The 27,282-nt window shown below is 46.1% G+C and overlaps 1 protein-coding gene across 2 annotated transcripts in view; it reads right to left on the bottom strand.

Moving 5' to 3' along the window:
- The window catches only part of LOC144683285 (gamma-aminobutyric acid receptor subunit gamma-4-like), a 354,953-nt gene that overhangs the window by 48,860 nt on the left and 278,811 nt on the right, over positions 1 to 27,282 (bottom strand). For both annotated transcript variants that reach the window (XM_078546230.1, XM_078546231.1), the window contains exon 6: positions 9,027 to 9,164. In XM_078546230.1, coding sequence (XP_078402356.1) covers positions 9,027 to 9,164 — 138 coding nt within the window. The remainder of the gene's footprint in view (positions 1 to 9,026; positions 9,165 to 27,282) is intronic.

Here is a 27,282-nt window from a genome sequence, read left to right as displayed (position 1 = left end):
TGACCCTGAATATACTGACACTGATAGGTATACAAAGACCTTGAATACACTGACCCTGACAGGTATACACTTGCCTTGAATACACTGACCCTCAATATACTGACCCTGACAGGTATACACTGACCGTGAATACACTCACACTGAGTGGTATACACTGACCCTGAATATACTGACACTGATAGGTATACAAAGACCTTGAATACACTGACCCTGACAGGTATACACTTGCCTTGAATACACTGACCCTCAATATACTGACCCTGACAGGTATACACTGACCTTGAATACACTGACCCTGACAGTTATACACTGGCCTTGAATACACTGATCCTGACAGGTATACACTGACCTTGAGTACACTGACCCTGACAGGTATACACTGACCCTGACTGGTGTACACTGACCTTAAATACACTGACCCTGATAGGTTTACACTGACCTTGAATACACTGACGCTGACAGGTTTACATTGACTTTAACAGTTATTCACTGACCCTGAAAACCCTGGCAGGTACACATTGATTCTGAATACACTGACCTTGACATGTATACACTGACCCTGACAGATAATCACTGACCTTGAAAACACTGACCCTGACAGGTATACACGGACCCAGACAGGTATACACTGAGCGTGAAAGTTATACACTGGCCTTGAATACACTGATCCTGGCAGGTATACACTGACATTGAATACACTGACCTTGTATCCACTGGCTCTGACAGGTTTACACTGATCTTGAGTACACTGACCCTGACAGGCATACACTGACCTTGAATACACCGAGCTTGAATCCACTGGCCCTGACAGGTATACACTGACCTTGAATACACTGACACTGACAGGTGTACACTGACCTTGAATAGACTGACACTGACAGGTATACACTGACCCTGACAGGTGTACACTGACCTTGAATAGACTGACACTGAAAGGTATACACTGACCCTGACTGGTGTACACTGACCTTGAATACACTGACACTGACAGGTATATACTGACCTTGAATACACTGACGCTGACAGGTTTACACTGACTCTAACTGTTACACACTGTCCCATGTCAGGTATACAATGACCCTGACAGGTTTACACTGACTTTAACATTTATTCACTGACCCTGACAGGTATACACTTGCCTTCAATACACTGATCATCAATATACTGACCCTGACAGGTATACACTGACCGTAAATCACTAACTCTGACAGGTATGCACTGTCCCTGACAGGTATACACTGGCCTTGAATACACTGATCCTGACAGGTATACACTGACCTTGAATACACTGACCTTGAATCCACTGGCCCTGACAGGTATACACTGACCTTGAGTACACTGATCCTGACAGGTATACACTGACCTTGAATACACTGACACTGACAGGTATACACTGACCTTGAATACACTGACTCTGACAGGTATACACTGACCTTGAATACACTGACCCTGACAGGTATACACTGACCCTGGCTGGTGTACACTGACCTTGAATACACTGACCCTGATAGGTATACACTGACCTTGAATACACTGACGCTGACAGGTTTACACTGACTCTAACTGTTACACACTGTCCCACATCAGGTATACAATGACCCTGACAGGTTTACACTGACTTTAACATTTATTCACTGACCCTGAAAACTCTGACCCTGACAGATTTTCTCTGCCCTGAATACACTGACTCTGACAGGTTTACACTGCCCTGAATACACTGACCCTGAAAGGCATACACTGACCTTGAATACAGTAACCCTGACAGGTATACACTGACCCTGACAGGTACACACTGACCTTGAATACACTGTCGCTGACAGTTATACACTGACCCTGACAGGTATACACTGACCTTGAATACACTGACCTTGAAACCACTGGCTCTGACAGGTATATACTGACCTTGAATACACTGACCCTCACAGGTATACACTGACCCTGACAGCTGTACACTCACACTGAATACACTGACCCTGACAGTTATACACTGACCCTGACGGGTGTACACTGACCTTGAATACACTGACCCTGACAGGTATACACTGACCCTGACAGGTGTACACTGACCTTGAATACACTGACCCTGACAGGTATACACTGACCGTGAAAACACTGAGCCTGACAGATGTTGCCTCTTTTGAGGGTCTTGGCAAATTGCTCACACTGCCTTTCCATTCTGGTGGCCTTGTCCACGGTTATTCATTGCCATCAGCTGTTAGGATAAAGGTCGTGGTGCACGGGCCTGATACAGTCTGCAGCTCATAATGGAAACACGGATCTTGCCTCTCAGCTACATGTTGCATCTCAGCAGCTTTTGAATTCTACGAGTCATTCTGTGTTTCTCTTCGAGCACGCTGGAGCCTGTGTTTATCATTTTTATAAACTTGATGCTTCATTGTTGAATGTGGGGCTGCTGAAGACTTTCATGTGTGAGCTGCTTCTGACCCTGAATATAGGGACCCCTACAGGTATACACTGACCCTGAATACACTGACCCTGACAGGTATACACTGTCGCTGAATACACTGACACTAACAGGTATACACTGATCCTAACAGGTATACACTGTCCCTGAATACACTGACACTAACAGGTATACACTGATCCTAACAGGTATACACTGACCCTGACAGGTTTACACTGCCCTGAATACACTGACACTGACAGGTATACACTGACTGTGAATACACTGACCCTGACAGGTATACACTGATCCTGACAGGTATACACTGAGCTGAATACACTGACCCTGACAGGTATACACCGACCCTGAATACACTGACCCTGACAGGTTTACACAAATCTTGACAGGCACACACTGACCTTGGCAGTTATACACTGCCCTGAGAACACTGACCCTGACAGTTATAAACTGAATCTTCATTTACTGACCCTGACAGGTATAAACTGACCCTTTATTTACTGACCCTGACAGGTATACACTGATCCTGACATGTATACACTGATCTGATTACACTGACTCTGACAGGTATACACTGACCCTTAATATACTGACCCTGACAGGAATACATTGTCTCTGAATGCACTGCCCTGACAGGTATACACTGACTCTGGATACACTGACCCTGACAGGTATACACTGATCCTGATAGGTATACACTGAGCTGAATACACTGACCCTGATAGGTATACACTGACCCTGACAGGTATACACTGAGCTGAATACACTGACCCTGACAGGTATACACTGAGCTGAATACACTGACTCTGACAGATATACACTGAACTGAATGCACTGACTCTGACAAGTATGCACTGATCTGAATACACTGACCCTGACAGGTATGCACTGACCCTGAAAGGTATTTACTGACCCTGACAGATATACACTGGGCTGAATACACTGATCCTGACAGGTATACACTGAACTGAATACACTGACTCTGACAGATATACACTGAGCTGAATACACTGACTCTGACAGATATACACTGATTCTGACAGATATACACTATCCCTGACAGGTATACACTGAGCTGAATATACTGACACTGACAGTTTTACATTGCTCTGAATACACTGACCCTGACAGGCATGCACTGATTCTGACAGATATACACTGTCCCTGAATACATTGACTGTGGCAGGTATATACTGAGTTGAACACACTGACCCGTAATACACTGACCTTGACAGATGTATACTCTTCATGAATATACTGACCCCGACGAGTATACACTGACCCTGATATGTTTACACTGCTCGAATACACTGCCACTGACAGGCATAAACTGAACTGAACACACTGAACCTGATACTGACCCTGAAAGATATACATTGACCCTCACATGTGCACACCTACATGTGAAGCTGACATTTTGAATTTCAAGCAAATGCAAATTGAGTCAACCTCAAAAGCTGTGTGTATTCGATTTGAATATTTTGTCCCTCTCTCTGCAATCACCCCTAACCCAAAATTGTTGTAATAAGTTATTTCAGCAAAAGCATAACCTGGAAAGTTTGTTTGTATTTCTGTATCAATCATGTAATAATTTAAAAATGATTACAGAGCTATATCTTAAAACTAATAACTTGAATTTATATATCACTTTTTCCAGCTTCAAGATGTCTCAAAAGTGTTTAACAGCTAATCAAATGCTTTAGAAGTGTAGCCACTGTTATAATTTAGGAAATTTTATCCATAGCAAGCTCCCACAAGCAACAATGTTGTCAGGACTGCATTAGTAATGCTGTTGGAGAAGTAAGTGTTTGTCTGCATACTAGGGAGAACTCCCCTGCTATTTCTCGTGAGAGGCTGGGGCCTTGGTTTAATGACTCATCCGAAAGACACTGACACTGCAGCAATTCTCGATGAAGGAATGAAATAACAGAAAAAATTCAAGGCAGGGTAAACACAAGTTCCTTCTTTCCCTTAGTCTGGCATTAGTGGAACAATCAATCTCTAAAGGCCAGAATTCCTACATTCATGGTTTTCTGGGGAAATGTAACCCTGATCCTGAAGTGTTTGGAATTTTACCCTGGGCACAAAATACATTTCTGTATCTGTACTATTTTACAGGTTTATTGGGGTTATTTTTATTTAGTTTGGCTGAGAGACACTACAGAGGCAACATTAATTGATTGCTGTAAGTGTTATCCACCGATTATGGGGTGGGGGCAGACATGTGTAGGTTTGGAACAGCTAGGAACAGCAGTTTCCTTCCCTGAAGGGCATGACTGAATGAGTTGGTTCTATGACAATGCAGCAGTTTTTACAGCCACTTTATCTGGTACAAATCACCTGCTTTACTGAGCTCAGTTCACTTTTTGCCTTGTTGAGATTTGAAATCAGAATTAGCTGGTTAATCAGTCTAGTACTGTACACGGCTGTATTAAGTAATGCTATATTGTGACCAACTACCAATTTATTAAACAGGGATGAGGCCTGAAATAGCAAAGAACCAGTCTTCTGATAAACTCTGCACCATCGCCAGCAGAGACCTCACCAACCTCAGGTGGAGAAGGAGGTGGGTGTGTTCGAGGCAAAGGAGCTGGTGCATTAAAGCAACCCAGAGAAGTTGTGAAGACCAGTAGGCAGCTGATGCTCCTGTTGTCAGGGACAGTCTCATTGTCAAGAGCCCACTGGGACTGGGAAAAACTGAGGCAGCTCAACTTGTCTAGGTACCAGGATAGATAGAGAGTACTGGACACAGCACTCAGGGTCAACAGAGGACACAGTCAGATTCACATTCACAACTGCAATTAGTTCATGAAGGGAGCTTTGCCCTCAAGAAAAGGGCACGGGGTTTCACATCCATGGTACAATGCCTGGAAGTAAAGTGGGTTTCCTGGGTCACAGCTGTGTAAGCTCAACACCAACTATATGGGCAAGGACAGTCACCTGACAAAGTCCCAGGCCGGAATTTTCTAGCCCCTCACGCCAGTAGGATCCTCCAGTCCCACCGATGTGAACAGAGATTTCAATGGCTCGCCGGCCCCACTGCAGGAGAGACCCACGGTGGAGGGACGCACTCGGGGGGGCTGGAAGATTCTGGCTCCAGTGTGTGTGTCTGCTGCAGTCACTGGGCCAGACTGGTAAAGCAATGCCCATTTTCTGAAGAGTTAGAATGGGCAGAAGTTGGGTTGTTCTCATTAGAGCCAGGAAGGTGAATGGAAGGTTTAATCGAGGTATTCAAAATCTTTTGTTAGAGTAAATAAGGAGAAACTGTTTCCACTGGTACGAGGCTTGGCAACCAGAGGGCAGAGGTTAAGGAACGAGAGGCAGAATGAGGAGATTTGTTTTGATATAAACAGCGTGGGTGTGAAATTGGTCGCTGTAGCATCACTGGTGCTATTGTCATGGAAGAAAATTCTGGCATTTCAAATGCCTTTCAGTATGGCCTGTGTGTTGCCCCCTGCTGGAAAGGTTGCAGGTGCGGGTGTACCCTCGGAGCTTCCTGAGCGGTGCTGTTAGAGAGTAAATAGCCACTCTGGTCAATTTGACGTCAGTTTGAGGGATTTTGTCTGTGCATGGCCTGTGCTGATTCCCAGCTGACTGGCGTTCAGCAGCTTGAGGGATCCCACTAACCTTTAAAGGTCCAGCCATCAACTTGCAGGTGAGTGCTTTTGACATCTGCTTAGGCTGAGATGTGGAAGTATTGCACAGTACTGTACTTTTGGACATGTTTTATTGCTGCTGCTTAAAATCAGGAAGGACACAGGGTTTGGTGAGCGGGGTATGGGTAGATGCGGTTACATTGTCTCTGGGTATTACATGACCACGAAATGAAGTGAAGGCTGCAGAGAGAGGATGCTCATCTGTGAAGAGGGAGGGGGAGGAGGGGTCCACATTGAAGGCCTTGATCACAATGGATTTTTGGGAGCACTCCTTCCTCCACGTGACTCAAGAATAATGCCTGAGATAACTCAGGTACAACACTGAGGTGGTCACTGAACTGTGCCATCTGCTAGAGCCCAACCTAGAACCCCACACCAGGGGGAGGAGAGCGCTGCCAATGCCTGTCAAGGCAGAGGAGCATTGAAATCGTATGTTTCTAGATCTTTCCAAGTGGGACCAGGTGATATCTCAAACACATCTCAGAATGCCATCCATCAATACATCCAGGAGATGTGGAGGCCATCTATTTCAGAAAAGGAGATTTCATTGTTTTCTCCCTCGACAAGTAGGAATGAGAGCATGCATGGTTCCACCAGGATTACTAGTAATGCAGAGTGCCATTCACCATGCACACATAGCTCTGCAGGCCCCCTATCACAACCAGGAGAGGGACAGGAAGTGCAAGGGCTACCATTCTCCAAATGTGCAGTTGCTGTGAGGTCAGTTGGCGAATACCCACTATCCTGGCAGCAGCCATGATGCATTCATCGTGCGCCAATCAGGGGAGGTGAGAGTGACTGTCCTTGACATCAAGGCAGCATTTGACTGAATGTGGCATCAAAGAGCCCTAACAAAACTGGAGTCAATGGGAATCAGGAGGAAAACTCTTCGCTGGTTGGAGTCATACCTAACACAAAGGAAGATGGTTGTGGTTGTTGGAGGTCAATCATCTCAGCTTCAGGACATCACTGCAGGAGTTCCTCAGGGTAATGCCCTAGGCCCAACCATCTTCAGCTTCTTCATCAATGACTTCCTTCCATCATAAGGTCAGAAGTGGGGATGTTCGCTGATGATTGTACAATGTTCAGCACCATTCACGACTCCTCAGATACTGAAGCAGTCCATGTCCAAATGCAGCAAGACCTGGACAATATCCAGGCTTGGGCTGACAAGTGATAAGTAAAATTAATGCCACATCACTGCCAGTCAATGACCATCTCCAACAAGAGAGAATCCAACCATCTCTCATTGACATTCAGTGGTATTACCATCGCTGAGCTATCAACATCCTTGGGGTTACCATTGACCAGAAACTGAACTGGACTAGCCACATAAATACTGTGGCTACAAGAGCAGGACAGGGGCTAGGAATCCTATGGCAAACAACTCACCTTCTGACTCCCTGAAGCATGCCCACATCTACAAAGTCCAATTCAGTAGGGTGATGGAATACTGCTGTGTGATGCAATAGGTCTCCAGCGCCTGACTCCGGCCTTTCGACTCCCTGGGCACCTGTTTCCATTCCCTTCAGAAAGGTTACATGGAAGACATGGAAACATGGCCTCCCTTCTTCTGTCCAACTCTATGACTAATGTCTTCAGTGCCGCATCAGTAGACCTGGGGGTCCTTTCTCTGCCTCTTGTTCTATTTCTCTTTAGATCTGAAGAAATCATATGGACTCAAAACGTTAACTCTGTTTCTCTCTCCACAGATGCTGCCAGACCTGCTGAGCTTTTCCAGCATTTTCTGTTTTTACTTCAGATTTGATCATCCACAGTGCTTTGCTTTTATCTTTGAAAATTGGGTGTCCAGTGGGGTCCCTGGCACAAACTCGTCTCCGAGCAATGTTGCTGGAGGTGGAGTTAACAGGTAGCAACTACCCTCCATTCCCCACCCCACACTGCACCCACCCTCCCTCCCCCCCGCTTCCCCCACCACCAGCAGTGGCGGGTATCCACTAAGGGGCCAAATGTTTAACAATGTCAGACAGGCCCCTCACTGAGGCCAGAGCCACAGTTACAGCCACAAGAAACCCTGTGGAGGGGTACCGCCTCCAGAATGATAGCCCTGACAGTTGTGGCAATTCTTTATTTCTAAATTGCCATCTGACTTCAGAGAGTGCCCCCTTGTTCAGGTGCCCTCTACCTGATGTCTGCAGGTCTTCCAATAATTTGGGGTATCTGATTAGACCTTGTATCTCAGGAACCACCCCATCCTCCCTCCCTGCACCCCAACTCGACCATCCTTAATTGACAGTGAACGTGGAGATGGCCTCTCAATTGGCCACCTCCCTAAAATCCCAATGCTGTGCGGCCAACTGACACCATTGGGTTCGCAACCCCCTTTTGGTCCTGATGGTATAAAAATGTCAAAGTTGGTAAGACTCTGCCCTTCAGGTCCTTACCAAGCTGTGTCGCTGCTGTTAGTGATTTATGGAGCTGTACTCTCACATCTCTTTACTCTCTGCCCCAGTTAGATTCTCCTTCGAAGGGAAAGGTGGCTTCCTTATTATTCCCCCAACTGCGATGGACACCGGACATTTCACAGTATTGACTTTCATTTGTCTTTGATCCACTCTACAAGTCTGTTTTGGTTTTCCTGTATTTTGGTGCACAGCTCCACGTCATTAGTAACACGCTCTAATTTAATGTGATATGTACCACTTGTTGAGTCCAAATCATTTCTGTCTATTGTGAACCACAATGGTCTCAGCATAGAATGCTGGCTGTGTCTCCTCTGGCACAAGGATAGGGGTGTTTCTCAATTTACTCCACAATCCAGGAGTGTTGGTGCCTGTAGCTCCTCAGGCCCCTGTGGCAGGTGGGATTGATCCTTGCAGACCGTCTGTGTGGATTAAATTCAGTGACTCATAATGGACACATTCCCAACTCATGGCTCAAATGAGGCAAGTCTGAAACGCTTACCACAACGTTCAAATGGTCCTCACCTGCTGTCGTTTTGAGGATTTCTGTTGTGTTCCTGAGGCGAACAAAATCAAACTGGTAAAGTCTCCAAGATCGCTGGTGTGCCACTTCTATTGAATACTGCCTCCATCTATACGTTATTTCATCTCTGGGATATCCATCTGTAGGCACAACAAAGCAGGGTCACTGTGTACAGTCACTAAACAGACCACAGCACACTCTCAGGCACATGTGCTCCATCAGCGTAATGCACAATCACTGCCCAAAGAAGGAGGCTCCATACTCATTTTAAATGACTTTTCGAACATTTCAGGAACTTGCATTTCTATACCATCTTCTTATGATGCCTCAAAGCACTCTACAGCCAATCAAGTCCTTATGAACTGTCATCTTTGTTAATGTAGGAAACATGCCAGCCAATTTGCATACAGCAAGATCCCACAAACAGCAATGTGATAATAACCAGATAATCTGTTTTAGTGATGTTGCTTCTGAGACAAATAATGGCCAGGACACAGAGGGAGAATGGCCCGGTTCTTCCTCATTGCTGTCAGGTCATTTACATCCACTTCAAAGGCCAGAAAGAAAAAAGCAGCTCGGACCAGTGCTCTTATTTCCCAGTTTTTACTGGTGTTCCATTTTAAGATAGGCAAGGCCAGTTCAGACCAGTATTCTTATTTCCCAGTTTTTACTCTTTTTTTGCTCTGGCAGGGCAGATAGGGTTCAGGTTAAAGTCTCATCTGAAAATCAGCACCTCCAATAATCCAGGACTGCACTGGAGTGAGAGTTTGGATCTTAGGCTCATATCTGAGGCAACAGTGAGACTACAACTAATGACCTTCTAAATTCAAGGTAAGGTCACTACCCACTGAGCCATGGCTTAGACTGGTCAACCTGCTCGTACTAAATCTGGAAAACATATGTTCTCCCAGAATAAAAACAGCACAAGTTACATCAGAACCCATTTTACACTGTCCGATTAAACACTCCCAGTACATGTACAGTACTGGGTTAGATACAGAGCAACTCTCCCTCTACACTGTCCCCATAAAATACTCCCAGGGCAGGTACAGCACAGAGTTAGATACAGAGCAAAGCTCCCTCTACACTGACCCCATCAAACACTCCCAGGGCAGGTACAGCACGGGGATAGATACAGAATATAGCTCCCTCTACACTGTCCCTATCAAATACTCCCAGGGCAGGTACAGCACAGAGTTAGATACAGAGCAAAACTCCCTCTACACTGACCCCATCAAACACTCCCAGGGCAGGTACAGCACAGGGATAGATACAGAGTAAAGCTCCCTCTACACTGTCCCTATCAAATACTCACAGGGCAGTTACAGCACGGGGATAGATACAGAGCAAAGCTCCCTCTACACTGTCCCCATCAAACACTCCCAGTGCAGGTACAGCACGGGGATAGATACAGAGCAAAGCTCCCTCTACACTGTCCCCATCAAACACTCCCAGGGCAGGTACAGCACGAGGATAGATACAGAGTAAAGCTCCCTCTACACTGTCCCCATCAAACTCTCCCAGGGCAGGTACAGCACAGGGTTAGATATAGAATAAAGTTCTCTCTACACTGTCCCCATCAAACACTCCCAGGGGAGGGACAGCACAGGGTTAGATATAGAGTAAAGCATCGTCTACACTGTCCCATCAAACACTTTGAGGACAGGAACCATTCATTAAACTTGGTCCAAACATGGACAAGAGAGCTGGATTCCAGAGATGAAAGTGAGCTTGATATTTGGCTGAAAGTTGCAGAAAGGAGCCCTGGTTAAGGAATAGAGCTACTGTTACACTACCACATGTATTGCTTAGGCCTCCAACTGGTGGGAAAGATATAGAGGAGCACATTTGTGAGGAAATTACAGTGATGTGCTAAACTACATTGATAATGGGGGACTTTAATTATTCTAACATGGACAGGGATAGTCATTGTGTGAAGGGCAAAGAAAGGCAAGGGTTCTGATGTGTGTTCAGAACTGTTTCCTACATCAGTATGTTACCAGTTCTATGATGAAGGAGGCATTGCTGGATCTGGTTCTGGAGTAGGAGGTGAGTGAAGTGGATCAAGGGTCAGTAGAGGAACACTTAGGGACAGTCATCATAATATCATATGGTTTAGTTTGGCTATGGAAAAGGACAAGGAACAACCCAGAGTAAATTAATTAATTGGAGAAGGACCAAATTCAGTGCAGTGAGAACAAATCCGTCCCAGGCAAATTGGAAGTAAAGATTGGCAGGCTAACCTGTAAAGAACTGAACTGTGCCAGGCTGCCTTTAGTTTGGGTACAGTCCAGGTACATTCACATAAGGGGGAAAAGTAGTCCGGCCAAAGCCAGAGCTCCCTGGATATTGAATGAGATAGAGAGTAAGAGGAAGGAGAGAAAGGTGGATAGTACAAGTAAGAATGCAGCTGAATATAGAAAGTTCAGAGAGGGAGTGAAAAAGCAAATAAGAGAAGCTAAGAAAGAGTGTGAGAATTGACTGGCAGCTAACATATAAGTAAATCTAAAAGTCTTCTATTGACATATAAATAGTAAAAAAGTTGTAAATACAAGAGTTGGGCTGATTAGGGACCAAAAAGGGAATTTATGCATTGAAGCAGAGGGCATGGCTGAGGTATGGAATGAATACTTTGCATCTGGTCTTTATCAAGGAAGAAGATGCTTCCAAAATCATAAAGAAAGAATAGTTAAGATACTGGATGAACTGAAAAGTGGTAAAGAGGAGATATTAGGAAGGCTGCCTGCACTTAAGACTGATAAGTCACGAGGACTGGATCAGATCCAGATGGGGGTACTGATGGAAGTAACTGTAGAAATTGAGAAGGCACTGGCCATAATCTTGCTATCTTGCTTAGATAGAGGGGTGGTGCTAGAGGACCAGAGAGCTGCAGATGTTATATCCTTGTTCAGAATTTACAGTCACTTGGACAAGGGTGGATTAATTAAGGAAAGCCAGCATGGGTTTATTAAAGGCAAATTGTGCTTAACCAACTTGATAGACTTTTTTGATGCGGTAACAGTTGATGAGGGCAATGTGGTTGATGAGAGTAATCTGGTTGGTATGGTGTGCATGGATTTCCAAACGGCATTTGAAAAGGTGCCACATGATAAGTTTTCCAGGAAGGATTAAGCCAATGGAATAAAAGTGGCAGCATGATAGATGAGGCACTTTACAGTCTTCCGGACTTAATATTGAGTTCAACAATTTCAGATCATGAACTCTCTTCTCCATCCCCACCCCCTTTCCGATCCCCCCTTTTCCAATAATTTATAATTTTTTTTAACAAATACATTTTTCTTTTTCCTCCTATTTTTAAATTTATTTTGATCTATTGTTTCATCTCCACCTTTTAGCGCATTTCGATCCATTCCCCCCACCCCACCCCCACTAGGGCCATCTGCCACTAGCTTGTCCTGCTTGCTACCCTTAATGTCCCCATTAGCACATCCTTTAGATAATATCACCACCATCAACACCTCTTTGTCCTTTTGTCAATGACATCTTTGGCAGTCTCTTCTTGGCCTCCACATATCACTGGCCCTCTATTGAGCTCTCCTGTCCCACCCCCTTCTACCAGTTTATATTTAATCTCATTTCTATATGTCTTAGTTCTGATGAAGGGTCATACGGACTCAAAATGTCAACTGTATCCCTCTCCACAGATGCTGTCAGACCTGCTGATTTTTTCTAGGTATTTTTGTTTTTGTTCTAGATTTCCAGCATCTGCAGTATTTTGCTTTTATCTTAGTGTTTAATTGACTGCCACTTCTCTTCAAGGAATGTCTGCCTTGAAGAAGTATTGCTCTTCTCTCCGACAGGATTTCCGCCTGTCTCTTTTGCCCTGTTCATATTCATTGCTTTCTATTTCTCTCCTGGTGTTTGACAAGGTGTTTACTAAAACTCGAATTCACAGCCATATTTCCTTCCTCAGTGACTGTCTCCGTCTCCGACTTACCCCACGTGGATTCCAACTGAAGTTCCACTCCTCATGTTTTGAACCCACCCAGGATTACAGGTATTTCCAGGACATACAATGCTCCTCGGACTGCTGTTCCCGTCGCATTCTGAGATCCACACTCAGTGTCATGCGCCGCCATATGAACACACTCGACCTCTCCCTCCAGCAGCACCGACCCACCCTATTTCTATGCTGTCCCTGCCCCCAGTTTCATTTTATTCTTCGCCTCATCCGACGCCTCAACAAGAAACTTTGTCTCTTTCTTTCAGATGCTAAGGAACGCAAGCTCCAACAACTCATCGACACCAATGCCCATCCAGGACCCTCCACCCCTGCTCGTTCCTCTGTCCCCATCCCATCTTCCAATCCTAGCCCCGGCCGTGTATTCACCATACCCTCTGGCCTTCCCCTCTCTGAACGTTCAGTGCTCTGCAAAGGACTCAGTTTCATGCCCTTATCCCCTCACCTCAATGAATTTCGGGCTCGGCACGATGCTGAACTCTTCTTCCGCCGCCTTCGTCTCCGTGCTCACTTCTTTGAACAGGAATCCTCTCCCCCTTCAACGGATCCTTTTACCCGCCTCTAATATTCTCCCTCCACCTGGACCCTTCCCTTTGGATTTTTACCTGCTCTTGATCTTTTCATTGAGAACTGTCGGCGTGACATCAGTCTTCTCAATTTCTCTGCTCCTCTCACCCACTCTAATCTGTCTCTTTCTGAACTTGCCACACCCCGTTCTCTCAGGTCCAACCCTGACTTTGTCATCAAACCCGCTGACAAGGGTAGTGGTGTTGTTGTCTGGTGCACTGACCCCTGGTTAGGATCTGGAATGCACTGCCTGATAGTGTGGTGGAGACAGGGTCAATCGAGTGGTTAGGCTATGGAATGCACTGTCTGAGAGAGTGGTGGAGAAAGGGTCAATAGAGTGCTTGGGATCTGGAATGCACTGCCTGAGTGTGGGATGCAGACAGGGTCAATCGAGTGATTAGGATCTGGAATGCACTGCCTGAGAGTGTGGTGGAGACAGGGTCAATCGAATGATTAGGATCTGGAATGCACTGCCTGAGAGTGTGGTGGAGACAGGGTCAATCGAGTGATTAGGATCTGGAATGCACTGCCTGAGAGTGTGGTGGAGACAGAGACAAACCAGTGGTTAGGATATGGAATGAAATGTCTGATAGTGTGGTGGAGACAGGGTCAATCGAGTGGTTATGATCTGGAATGCACTGCCTGAGAGTGTGATCGAGACAGGGTCAATCGAGTGGTTATGATCTGGAATGCACTGCCTGATAGTTTGGTGGAGAGAGGGTCAATAGAGTGGTTAGGATCTGGAATGCACTGCCTGAGAGTGTGACGGAGACAGGGTCGATCGAGTGGTTATGATCTGGAATACAATGCCTGGGAGCAAGGTGGAGACAGGGTCAATCGAGTGGTCAGGATCTGGAATGCACTATCTGAGAGTGTGACGGAGAGAGAGTAAATCGAGTGGTCATGATCGGGAATGCACTGCCGGAGAGTGTGGTGGAGACAGGGTCAATCGAGTGGTTAGGGTCTGGAATGCGCTGCCTGAGAGTGTGGTGGAGACAGAGACAAACCAGTGGTTAGGATATGGAATGAAATGTCTGAGAGTGTGATGGAGACAGGGTCAATCGAGTGGTTCGCATTTGGAATGCACTGCCTGAGAGTGTGGTGGAGATTGGGTCAATCGAATGGTTAGGATCTGGAATGCACTGACCGAGAGTGTGGTGGAGACAGGGTCAATAAAGTGGTTAGGATCTGGAATGCACTGCCTGATAGTGTGGTGGAACAGGGTCAATCGAGTGGTCAGGATCTGGAATGCACTGTCTGAGAGTGTGACGGAGAGAGAGTAAATCGCGTGGTTATGATCGGGAATGCACTGCTTCAGAGTGTGGCGGAGACGGGGTCAATCGAGTGGTTAGGGTCTGGAATGCGCTGCCTATGAGTGTGGTTGAGACAGGGTCAATCGAGTGATGAGGATCTGGAATGCACTGCCTGAGAGTGTGATAGAGACAGGGTCAATTGAATGGTTATGATTTGGAATGCACTGAATGAAAGCGTGGTGGAGAGAGTGTCAACCGAGTGGTTAGGGTCTGGAATACACTGTCTGAGAGTGTGATGGAGACAGGGTCAATTGATTGGTTAGTGTCTGTAATGCGCTGCCTGAGAGCGTGGTGCAGACAGGGTTAATCGAATGGTTAGGAACAGGAATGCATGGTCTTGGAGTGTGGTGGAGAAAGGGTCAATCGAGTGGTTAGGAGCTGGAATGCTCTGTCTGTGAGTATGGTGCAGAGAGGGTCAATCGAGTGGTTAGGATCTGGAATGCACTGCCTGAGAATGTGGTGGAGAAAGGGTCAATCAAGCGGTTACGGTCTGGAATGCCCTACCAGAAAGTGTGTTGGAGACAGGATTAATTGAGTGGTTAGGATTTGGAATGCACTGCCTGAGAGTGTGCAGGAGACATGGTCAATCGAGTGGTTAGGATCTGGAATGCACTGACTGAGAGTCTGGTGGAGACAGGGTCAATTGAGTGGTTCAGATTTGGAATGCGCTGCCTGAGATTGTGGTGGAGACAGGGTCAAACTAGTGGTTAGAATATGGAATGCACTGCGTGAGAGTGTGATGGAGACAGGGTCAATCGAGCCATTAGTTTCTGTACTGCGCTGCCTGAGAGTGTGGTGGAGACAGGATCAATTGAATGGTTAGGTTCTGGAATAAACTGTCTGAGAGTGTGGTGGAGACAGGGTTAATCGAGTGGTTAGGATCTGGAATGCACCGCCTGAGAGTGTGGTGGAGACAGGGACAATCCAGTGGTTAGGATATGGAATGAAATGTCTGAGAGTGTGGTGGAGAGTGTGTCAACCGAGTGGTTAGGATCTGGAATACACTGTCTGAGAGTGTGATGGAGACAGGGTCAATCAAGTGGTTAGATCTAGAATGCACTGCCTGATATTGTGGTGGAGACAGGGTCAAACTAGTGGTTAGAATATGGAATGCACTGCCTGAGAGTGTGGTGGAGACAGGATCAATTGAATGGTTAGGATCTGCAATGCACTGCCTGAGAGTGTGGTGGAGACAGGGTAAATCGAGTGGTTAGGATCCTGAATGCACTGCCTGATGGTGTGGTGGAGACAGGGTCATTCGAGTGGTTAGGATCTGCAATGCACTGCCTGAGAGTGTGGTGGAGACAGGGTAAATCGAGTGGTTAGGATCCTGAATGCACTGCCTGACAGTGTGGTGGAGACAGGGTCAATCGAGTAGTTAGGATCCCGAATGAACTGCCTGGGAGTGGGGTGGAGACAGAGTCAATTTAGGGGTCAAGTTCTGCAATGCAGTGCTAGAGAGCGTGATGGAGGCAGGGTCAATCGTGTGTTTAGGATCTGGACTGCACTGTCTGAGAGTGTGCAGGAGACAGGGTCAATCGAGTGGATAGGATTTGGAATGCACTGCCTGAGAGTGTGGTGGAGATAGGGTCAATCGAGTGGTTGGGATCTGGAATGCACTGACCGCGAGTGTGGTGGAGACAGGGTCAATTGAGTGGTTAGGGTCTGTAATGCGCTGCCTGAGAGTCTGGTGGAGACAGGATCAATCGAATTGTTAGGATCTGAAATACACTATCTGAGAGTCTGGTTGGGACAGGGTCAATCGAGTGGTAAGTATCTGGAATGCACTGCCTGAGAGTGCGGTGGAGACAGGGTCAATATAGTGGTTAGGATCTGGAATGCACTGTCTGAGAGAGTGGTGGAGAGAGACATGGTCAATCGAGTGGTTAGGATCAGGAATGCACTGCCTGAGAGTGTGGTGGAGACAGGGTCAATCGACTGGTTAGGATCTGGAATGCACTGACTGAGGATGTGGTGGAGACAGGGTCAACCGAGTTGTTAGTATTTGGAATGCACTGCCTGACAGCGTGTTGGGACCGGGGCAATCGAGTGGTTAGGATCTGGAATGCACTGTCTGAGAGTGTGGTGGAGACTGAGTAAATTGAGTGGTTAGGATCTGGAATGCACTGCCTGCGAGTGTTGTGGAGGCAGGATCAATCGAGTGTTTAGTATCTGGAATGCACTGCGTGAGAGTGTGGTGGAGATAGTGTCAATCGATTGGTTAGGGTCTGGAATGCACTGACTGAGAGTGTGGTGGAGACAGGGTCAGTCCAGTGGTTAGGATCTGGAATGCACTGCCTGAGAGTCTGGTAGAGGTAGATTCAATTGTGGCCTTTCAATAAGTTTAAGCACCCAAAGAGAAAGAGTTTGTGAGGATACGGGAAAGTGGCACTAGTTAAACTGTTCTTGCATAGAGTTAGCACAGGCATGTTAATTGTATATTAAAATACTGCAGGTGATGCAGATCTGAAATAAAAACAGAAAATGCTGGAAAATCTCAGTGGCCAGAAGTTTCGAATTTGCGAGCACGGGTGGGGCCCTCTCGCTGATGCTTAAATGTCATGCAATGACATCGGGCGTGTGTCTCGATGTCACCACGTGTCATTCAGATTTTCAATTTGGCGGGTTGGCATCGGAGTCACCCGCATGCCCACCGAACTTGTCAAAGGACTATCAAGGTCATTTAAACACCAACTAAGCTAATTAACTGCGCTGCCTGTCCAACTTTGAGGTTGGCGGGCATGCAAAGAGCTCAGGAAGCCTTTGCACTTGTCCTGAAACCTCATCCATGGGCGGGATTAGGTTTCATGAAGGTTTTTAAAGTTTAATAAAAATTTTTAATAAAATTCATTGACATGTCCCAGATCATGTGACACTGTCACATGAGGGGATATGTCTTAAAAAATTTTTTCTTCTTCATTAAAATTTTCAAATATCAAATTAATCTCCTTGAGGTAGCTCTGTGAGCTCTGTGCCTCAGGGAGATTTCTTCCCTCTTTCGCGCGCATACACGAAGGAGTGCAGGCGCCGACTCAGCCCACTCCCCCTGACCGCACAGGGATCGCACAGCACTTCCACCTGCGTGTCACGCTGGGAGGGCCTTAATTGGCCTGACCACATAAAATGGTGGCACCCAGCTGATTGCAGGCGGCGACTGGCTACACGCCCGTGCCCGCTCCTGCCCAACCCCATCAACGGGGAGAAAATTCTCCCCAGTTGGTCGGGAGGCAACTATGGAGATTTGCTGTTTCAAGTCTGTATGACCCTTCTTCAGGCCTCTCTCGACTCGATACGTTAACTCTGTTTCTCTTTCCACGGATACTGCCAGATCCGCTGAGTTTTTCCAGCATTTTCTGTTGTTGTTGATGTTTTGCTCCAGTTGTATAGGTTATTGGTGAGACCACATCTGGAGTACTGTGTGTGGTTCTGGTCTCCTTCTTTAAGAAAGGACATAATTGCATTAGAAATAGTTCAGAGAAGGCTCACTTGACTGATTCCTGGGATGAGGGGGTTATTTTATGAAGAAAAGTTGGACAGGCTGGGCCTGTATCCAATGGAGTTTAGAAGAATGAGAGGTACGCCTATTGAGACATATAAGATACTGAGGGGACTTGACAGATTGGATGCTGAAAGGATGTTTTCCCTTGTGAGAGAGATGGGAACTAGGGGAAACAATTTACAAATAATTGGCCTCCGATTTAAGATGGAGGTGAGCAGAGTTTTTTTCTTCCTGCTGAAAGTGGTGGAGGCTGGGTCATTGAATATTTTTAAGACGGAGGTAGATAGATTCTTGATTAACAAGGGAGTCAAAGGGCATCGGGGGCAGGCAGTAAAGTGAGGTTGAGGCCACAATCAGATCAGCCATGATCTTTTTGAATGGCAGAGCAAGCTTGAGTAGCCAAATGGCCTAATTCTGCTCTTAATTCATGTGCTTATATGTTTGTATACAGAGTAAAGCTCAATGACCTATTAAACATTCCCTGAAAAGGCATAGCACAAGCTAGATACAGAGTATAACTGCCTCTGTATGATGCCATCAAACACTCCCAGGGCAGGGACAGCACGGGGTTAGATACAGAGTAAAGCTCCCCCTTCACTGTCCCCATTGGACACTCTCAGGGCAGGTACGGCACAGGGTTACATACCATTGAACCATAGAAAAGTTACAGTACAGAAAGAGGCCATTCAGCCCATTGTGTCTGTGCCAGCTAAAAAGAGAAAAAAGAAACCAGCCGCTCATTTTAATCCCACTTTCTAGCAACTGGTCTGTAGCCTTGCAGGTTACAGCACTTTAGGCGCAGATCCAGGTACCTTTTAACTGAGTTGAGTGTTTCAGCCTCAACCACCAACTTAGGCAGTGAATTCCAGACACCCACCACACTCTGGATGAACAAGTTTCTCCTCATGTCCCCTCTAATCCTTTTACCAATCACCTTAAATCTATGCCCCCTGGTAATTGAACCCTCAGCTAAGGGAAATTGTTCTTTCCTGTCTATTCTATCTATCTAGGCTCCTCATAATTTTGTACATCTCAATTAGGTCACCCCTTAGCCTCCTCTGTTCTAGCCTCTAGCCTCCTTAGTCTATCCAATCTCTCCTCCTGGCTGCAATTTTCAAGCCCTGGCAACATTCGTGTAAATCTCCTCTGCACTCTCCCCAGAGCAATTATGTCCTCCCTGTAATATGGTGAACAGAACTGTACACAAAATTCCAGCTGTGGCCTTACCATCATTTTATACAGTTCCATCATTACATCCCTGCTTTTGTATTCAATACCTCCCCCAATAAAGGAAAACATTCCAGATGCTTTCTTGACCACCTTGTCCACCTGTCCTGCCACCTACAAGGACCTGTGGACTTGTACTTGAAGGTCTCTCATTTCCTCAACCCCTCTCAATAACTTCCCATTTATTGAGCAATTCGTTGTTTCGTTTGCCCACCCCATATGCATTATCTCACACTTTTCTGGATTGAATTCCATTTTCCACTTCTCCGCCCACTCGACCAGACCAATGATATAATTCTGGAGTCGGCAGCTACCCTCTTCACCATCAACTACACAGCCAATTTTTGTGTCATCTGCAAATTTCCCAATCATGACAACAAACAGCAAGGGCCCCAACACTGAGCCCTGTGGAATACCGCTGGAAACTGTTTTCCATTTGCAAAAACATCCATTGACCATTACCCATTGTTTCCTGTTGCTGAGCCAATTTTGGATCCAACCTGCCACCTTTCCCTGTGTCCCATGAGATCTCACATTCCTGACTAGTCTGCCAAGTGGGACCTTTTCAAGTGCCTTACTGAAATCCATGTAGACAACATCCACTACACTACTCTAGTCAATCCTCCTTGTTACTTCCTGAGAAAATCCTATTAAGCTCGCAGGACACGATCTTCCCCTAAGAAAACCATGCTGACTGTCCCTGATCAACCCGTGCCTTTCTAATTGACAGTTTATCCTGTCTCTCAGAATTGCTTCCAATAATTTGCCCACCACCGAAGTCAGACTGATCAGCCAATAACGGTTTGGCCTATCCCTCACATCTGTTTTAAATAATGCTACAAATTTGGCAGATCTCTAGTCTTCTGCTACCTCGTCTGTATCTAGTGAGGATTGGAAAATGATCCTCAGGAGCATCTGCTATTTCCTCCCTGGCTTCCTTCAACAGCCTGGGATACAATCCATCTGGCCATAGTGATCTACCCACCTTCAAGGATGCCAGTCCCTCCAGCAATTCCTCTCTCGCTATCATTATTGTATCTAATATTTCACACTCCTCCTCTTTAACTAGAGTGTCTGCATCATCTCTTTCCTTAGTAAAGACAGAGACAAAGTACTCATTGAGAACCCTGCCCACATCTTCAGCATCAATCCACACGTTACCATGTACATCTCTGATCAGCCCTAGCCTTTCCTTAGTTATTCTCTTGCTCTTAACTTAGGATTTTCTTTGATTTTTACCTGCCAATATTTTTTCATATTCCCTCTTTGCTTTCATAATTTCCATTTTATTTCACTCCTGTATTTTCAATATTCCTCTAGGCTTTATACAGTATTAGGTCTTTTGTGACTGTCATAAGCTTTATTTTTCTGATTTATCTTGGCCTGTATACTTCTGGATAACTAGGAGGCTCTAGATTTGGCAGTACTATGCCTTTTCTTTGTGGGGACATGTCTACACTGTGCCCGGAGAATCTCGCCTTTGAATGCTTCCCACTGATTTGACAGTTTTTCCTTCTAATAGCTGTATCTAGTTCACACTCTTCAGCTCACCTCTCAGCTTTGTAAAGTTTTTCTTCCCCCAATTTAGAACTTTTACTCCTGTTCCATCTTTGTCCTTTTCCATAATGATGCTAAATTTAAATGCATAATGGTCACTATCTCCAAAATGGTCCCAGACTGCTACTTTATCCACTTGCCCAGCTTCATTTCCCAAGACTAGATCTAGAATTGTGCCCCTTTCGTTGGGCTTGTTATGTACTGGCTAAAAATGTTCCCTTGAATCAAGTTGAAGAATTTTGCTCCCTCTGTGATCTTCACACTGTTCATATCCTAACTAATATTAGGGTAGCTGAAGTCTCCAACAATCACTGCTCCATTGTTTTTGCACACAGAAATCTGCCTGCACATTTGCTCTTCTAACTCCCTTCCACTATTTGGGGGTCTATAGTACATTCCTAGCCGTGTGGCTGCCCCTTTTTTATTTCTGAACTCAACCCATATGGCCTCATATGTGCTTCCTTTCGTATATCATCCCTCCTCACAGCTGTAATTGATTCTTTAACCAATAATACTGCACCCCATCTTTTTTTAACCCCCTCCTTATCCTGCCTGAAAACTCTATATCCAGGGATGCTGAGCTGCTATTTTTGACCCTCCTTAAGCCAAGTTTCCATTATAGCGATGATGTTACGCTGCCATGTGTATATCTTTGCCCTCAGCTCATTGGCTTTTATTATGCTCCTTACATTTACTTATATACCTTTTAACACTGCCAAATTCCTGTGCTGTACACCTTTTAACCTGTGCTGATTCTGTCTTTCAGAGTCACTCACTAATTCTCCATCTCCCATTCCCTGCTCTGAATTTGCCCTCAGGTTCCCAACCCCCTGCCAAGCTAGTTTAAACCACCTCCCCCCCTCCCCCCCCGCCCCACCCTAACAGCAGGAGTAAATCTCCCTGCAAGGATATTTGTCTCAGTCCTGTTCAGGTATAAATTGTCCTTCTTGTACAGGTCCCACCTTCCCCAGAACCAATCCCAATGCCACAGAAATCTGATGCCCTCCATCCTACACCAGCTGCCCAGTCACATGTTTATTTGCTCAACTCTCCTTTTTCTATACTCGCTTGCATGTGGGATTGGGAGTAATCCTGAGATTGCTGCTTTAGAGGTCCTGTTTTTCAATCTCCTTCCTAGCTCCCTGAAATCTGCTTTCAGGACCTTGTCCCCTTTCCTACCTAAGTCATTGGTCACCCTCCCCCAGAAGAATGTCCTGCAGCCTCTCCGTGACATTCTTGACCCTGGCACCAGGGGGGCAATATACCATCCTGGAGTCACGTCAATGGCCACAGAAATGCCTGTCTGCTCCCCTGAGTAACAAATCCCCTATTACTACTGCTCTTCCACTCTTCTTTCTCCCCTCCTGTACAGCAGAGCTGCCTGTGGTGCCACAAACTTGGATTGACTGCACTCCTCCGAGGAACCAATGCTCTCACTGGTATCCAAAATGGAAAACCATTTGGTGAGCGGGACCCCAGGGGACTCCTGCACTACCTGCCTAATTTTCATGGACTGTCTGGTGGTCACCTGTTCCCTTTCTGCCTCCGGGCTCCTAAACTCTGGTGTGACCAACTCTCTGAACGTGCGATCCACATAGTTCTCAGCCTTACAGAAGTGCCACGGTGACTCCAGCTGCCGCTCCAGCTTGAAACCTGGAGCCCAAGGTTCTGCAGCTTGTGACAGTTCCTGCATGTGGTCATCTAGGACACCGGTAGCATCTACAACTTCCCACATGTTACAGGACACACATTCTACACGACCGAGCTGTCCTGCCATGTCTTCAATTTACTTCCCTTGTGTTAACTTTATTTTACTTTGCTTTATTTATGCAATTTTATTTTACCTGGCCTCGACTTGACTTTATTTCTCTATTGCTTATAATTCTTACTTAAATGTAAAAATAATGTGTTTTCCTAATTCTGAGCTACTTGATGACATTCCCTAATAGCAGTTTCTCACCAACCAATGAACATATGCTTCTTCTGTGATGTTAGGTGCTAGGTCCTCCTCTCACACTCTCTTCTAGGTGCTGCTGACTACCTGTCCCAGAGTCCTCCTCTCGCACTCTCCTCTAGGTGTTGCTAACTGCCTGTCCCAGCGTCCTCCTCTCACACTCTCCTCTAGGTGCTGCTGACTGCCTGTCCCAGAGTCTTCCTCTCGCACTCACCTTTAGGTGCTGCAGACTGCCTGTCCCATAGTCCTCCTCTCGCATTCTCCTCTAGGTGCTGCTGACTGCCTGTCCCAGAGTCCTCCTCTCGCACTCACCTTTAGGTGCTGCAGACTGCCTGTCCCTGGGTCGTCCTCTCGCACTCCCTTTAGGTGCTGCTGACTGCCTGTCCCAGAGTCCCCCTCTCGCACTCCCTTTAGGTGCTGCTGACTGCCTGTCCCAGAGTCCCCCTCTCGCACTCCCTTTAGGTGCTGCAGACTGCCTGTCCCAGGGTCCTCCTCTTGCACTCTCCTCCTAGACTGATGCTCCCTCTACACAGTCCCCATCAAACATTCCTGGGTCAGGTACAGCACGGGGTTGTGAATGAGCCAGGGGTAAAGAAGTTTAAGGCCACAGAGATTTTCATGGGTTCTGGCAGAGCATATTGAGCAGTGCTGTGAGCTCTGAGGACTTCCTCAAGAAGGGCATAAAACTCAGAAAAGATCTGCCTGGGTAGGTGCCATCTCTTGCAACATTTGTTTCTCTGACCTTTTTCAGGTAGTTATTCATTGGTAGTACACTCAATGCTGAGGGAATCACCTTCCTTGTCTCCCTGTCCCTTATTCCTCTTCTCTGCCCTCTTCATGCCAGGGCTCCGCACCTCCTCCTGAAAATGGTACTCCTCATTGCTACTCATCCCTATCTCTGAGTACCTTAATCCCATGTCGAATTGTTGCTTTGCCTGTGCTCAGCTCCACTCACAATGCTCACTGGACCCCCCTTTATGTCCCCATGGTCACTGGAGGGTAACGATTGCCTCCACTGCCCGAGTGCACACAGACCACTTGCTCTGCTAATTCTGGTGACCCAATGGTACCAGTGTGCCAATAGCTGAGGGCCCCTTTCAGCTGTGCACCTTTACATGGGTCTGACTAGTTGCATGGTGCAGCTAGGTCTGGCCCTCAACGGTGTTCCTGATCCATCATGCCATCCACATGTCCTACAAAAATTCCAAACTGGCCCTTGACGAGCTGACAACAAGCTTGTTAACAAGATCAGTTGATTATTATCTGAATCAGGCTGGTTTCCACTTTCACCAGCAAAATTGCCAGTGGTCAGAATGATGGCGTTAAACCAGCACACCAGCTGTTGGTGCTAAATTTTGTGCCTGCCCGCTTGCACGCCTCTGCATTTGCCCCATCAGGGCTTAAAATACCTGTCCCATATATCCAGGAAGCGTGTGTATTGTATGTTTTTATTTAATGATCTGAAATGCGATTAGCCACACCTGGATTTCCAATTAACCACAAGTGGACAGCAGTTTATGTATTGGTCAGCTTTGATAGAGAATGATTTCATTTGCTTGATTCGAACCCTGTGTCTCTGCAGTATCCAGCAATATGACATTATTCAAATGATGGTTCACTCAATAAATAGCTCACTTTATGGTGACTTGATTATTCAGGGTCAATGAAAGGAGTTGGTGCATGATGGAATCGAGCTGGCACAATGACATTAATAGCTGATTTGGATTCAGGTCTTGGGTCATTAACGAGCATCCTAATTGGATTGGGTGCGGTGCTGTGATTTAAAATTTGCTTTGAAGTGATTTTGCAAATGTTGTCCCTTTGTTCTACAACCTTCTTGTATAAGGACAGTTCTTGTTGTCGATTGTCTGCCCTCCTGCTGCAGAACAATTCAACATTTAACAGCAGCTCTCCTAGACCTTGCTCAAGTAATACAAAAGCAATATACTGTGGATGCTGGAATTCTGAAATACAAACAGAAAACACTGGAAATACTCAGCAGGTCAGGCAGCCTCTGTGGAGAGAGAAACTGACTAAAGTCATCCACCCTGAGACATTGTGCTGAATTTCCCCAGCTCCATGGAAATGGATTTGGACGCATTGGCAGGGAAGTGGGGTGGGTGCAGTGCAGGAAAACAATGGGAATCCCTGTCTGGATGGCTCTCCATTGGTGTCCCACCTGCGGGCAACTTTCTCAGGGACATGGTGGTATGGAAGTTGGCAGCCGGCCCCAAAGAGGTGGGCAGGCAGTGAAGCCAGTTAAGGCTCCATTAAGTGACATTTTGTCTAGCACCCCAATATTTCCTGCATTGCAAGAGCCCCTCACCCTGTCAGCGAAAGCAGCCTCTCGCTGGGAGGTTGGCCGTTGGTGACTGAATTCTTGGCAGCATCAGGGCTCGCAGGCATTCTTCTGGAAGGATCGACCCTCCATCCTGACACCCCTCAGTGTCACCTTCACCAGGGTGAGGCTTTCATGAGCACCTTGGTCTCTTTTCTTCTCCAGCAGTGTCCACCTATCATGGTGGGGGTGTCATTTGCCCAGTGCAGCAGACCGTCTCATTGGGCCTCCCACCTTGCCAACTCATCTGTCATCCGTAATTGGACAGTGAACGCTGAAGCAGCCAATTAGGAGCCTGCATTACAGAAAGTGGTGTTGGTGGCGTGACATGAGCGGGCTCAGGACTGGCATCTGGCACATGGTCCTGATGTTGGTCTCCTGCTACCCACATGAAAATTCAACCTATTAACTCTGTTTCTCTTTCCACAGATGCTGAGTATTTCTAGCATTTTCTGTTTTTACCACCCTTGCTCAGGTAATGATCCTTGAGCTTAGATATTGCATATGTGCCAACTATTCAACTCTGAGTGCATCACAGATGTCATTTCCACTCGGGCCATTTTTATGAATGGTCAGTAGGGATGTTGGCATCAACTTGGTTGGAGGCAGCTGTTGGCTCAGGGTAGCATTCCTGCTCTGAATTAGAAGCAGCAATGTTCAAATCCTGTCTCTGCCAAATCGAGCTCCAGCTCCCAAATCTAGATGACATCCCACTTTTAACTTCACAATCATATGCATCCTTCAGTTCCATTGTAAAGATTTATCCCTTCCACTGCCACTTAATATAATTCAACTAGCCATGTTATGGAGGCACTTATCTTGCTGTCAGCTGTGGTTCAGTGTACAGCACTTTCATCTCTCAGTGAGGCAGTTTTAGGGTTAAAACCCACTCCCGAGATTAGCACAAAATCTAAGGTCTCATGCAGTACTGAGAGAGTGCTGAACTGTCAGAAGAACTGTTTTTCGGATGGAACAATAAACTAAGCTCCCACCAATCCCCTCAGGTGATTGCACAGCACTATTCTCCCTCAACCAACATCACAACAATAGATTATCTGGTCATTTATTTTGTTGCTGTTTGTGGGATCTTGCTGTGTGCATTTTGGCTGCGGTGTCTCCAACATTACAGCTAAACTTCAAAAATTACTTTATTGGTTAAGAGACACTTTGGGACATCCTAAGGTTGTGAAAGGTGCTATAGAAATGCAAGAGTTTCACTCTTTCTCTGCCAACTGGTTGTCATGTTAGCCTATATCATCTTCACAGTGGCTCAAAGTAATTTCCTGTCCATACAGGAAAGTTTCTGAGTCTTAATTAGGTAGAATATGAATGGAAATCTTTCACACATGATTACATCTGCATTCATTCACCAATCTATGTGAGTATTTGTACTGGGATGTTTAACCCCCTGTTTTAAACTGTTTATTGCTGAAAAAAGAGACATGTCAAAGCTTTTTGTCTTGCACTCATCAGGACACTTTGCAGGAATACCAACATAAGAGGAACAACAATTTATATTGTATGAGAAGAGAGCTGATTGGTTGGCAAGTAGACACTGATTGGTAGAGGCATTGCCATGGGGAATGCACCAGTGATGGTGACTGACAGTTAACTGCGAAGCATTGTTTGAAATTTAAACCAAGTAGCTTGACCCTGATTGGTTAACGCATTGCCCTGAGGAATGAGTCAGCGAATGGTTGTAAATTACTTTGTTTAGCTAAAACAGGCGCAATGTGTGTACACGTTCTTTCTGCCTGCAAAGACCAGGGCCTTGTGTATTAATATATGTAGCTTCCAGTACACACAAATACACCACATTGT

The sequence above is a fragment of the Cetorhinus maximus genome, chromosome 8 (assembly GCF_964194155.1).
Source record: "Cetorhinus maximus chromosome 8, sCetMax3.hap1.1, whole genome shotgun sequence".
Lineage (NCBI taxonomy): Eukaryota > Metazoa > Chordata > Chondrichthyes > Lamniformes > Cetorhinidae > Cetorhinus > Cetorhinus maximus.
This window is presented reverse-complemented; position numbering and strand designations above follow the sequence as displayed.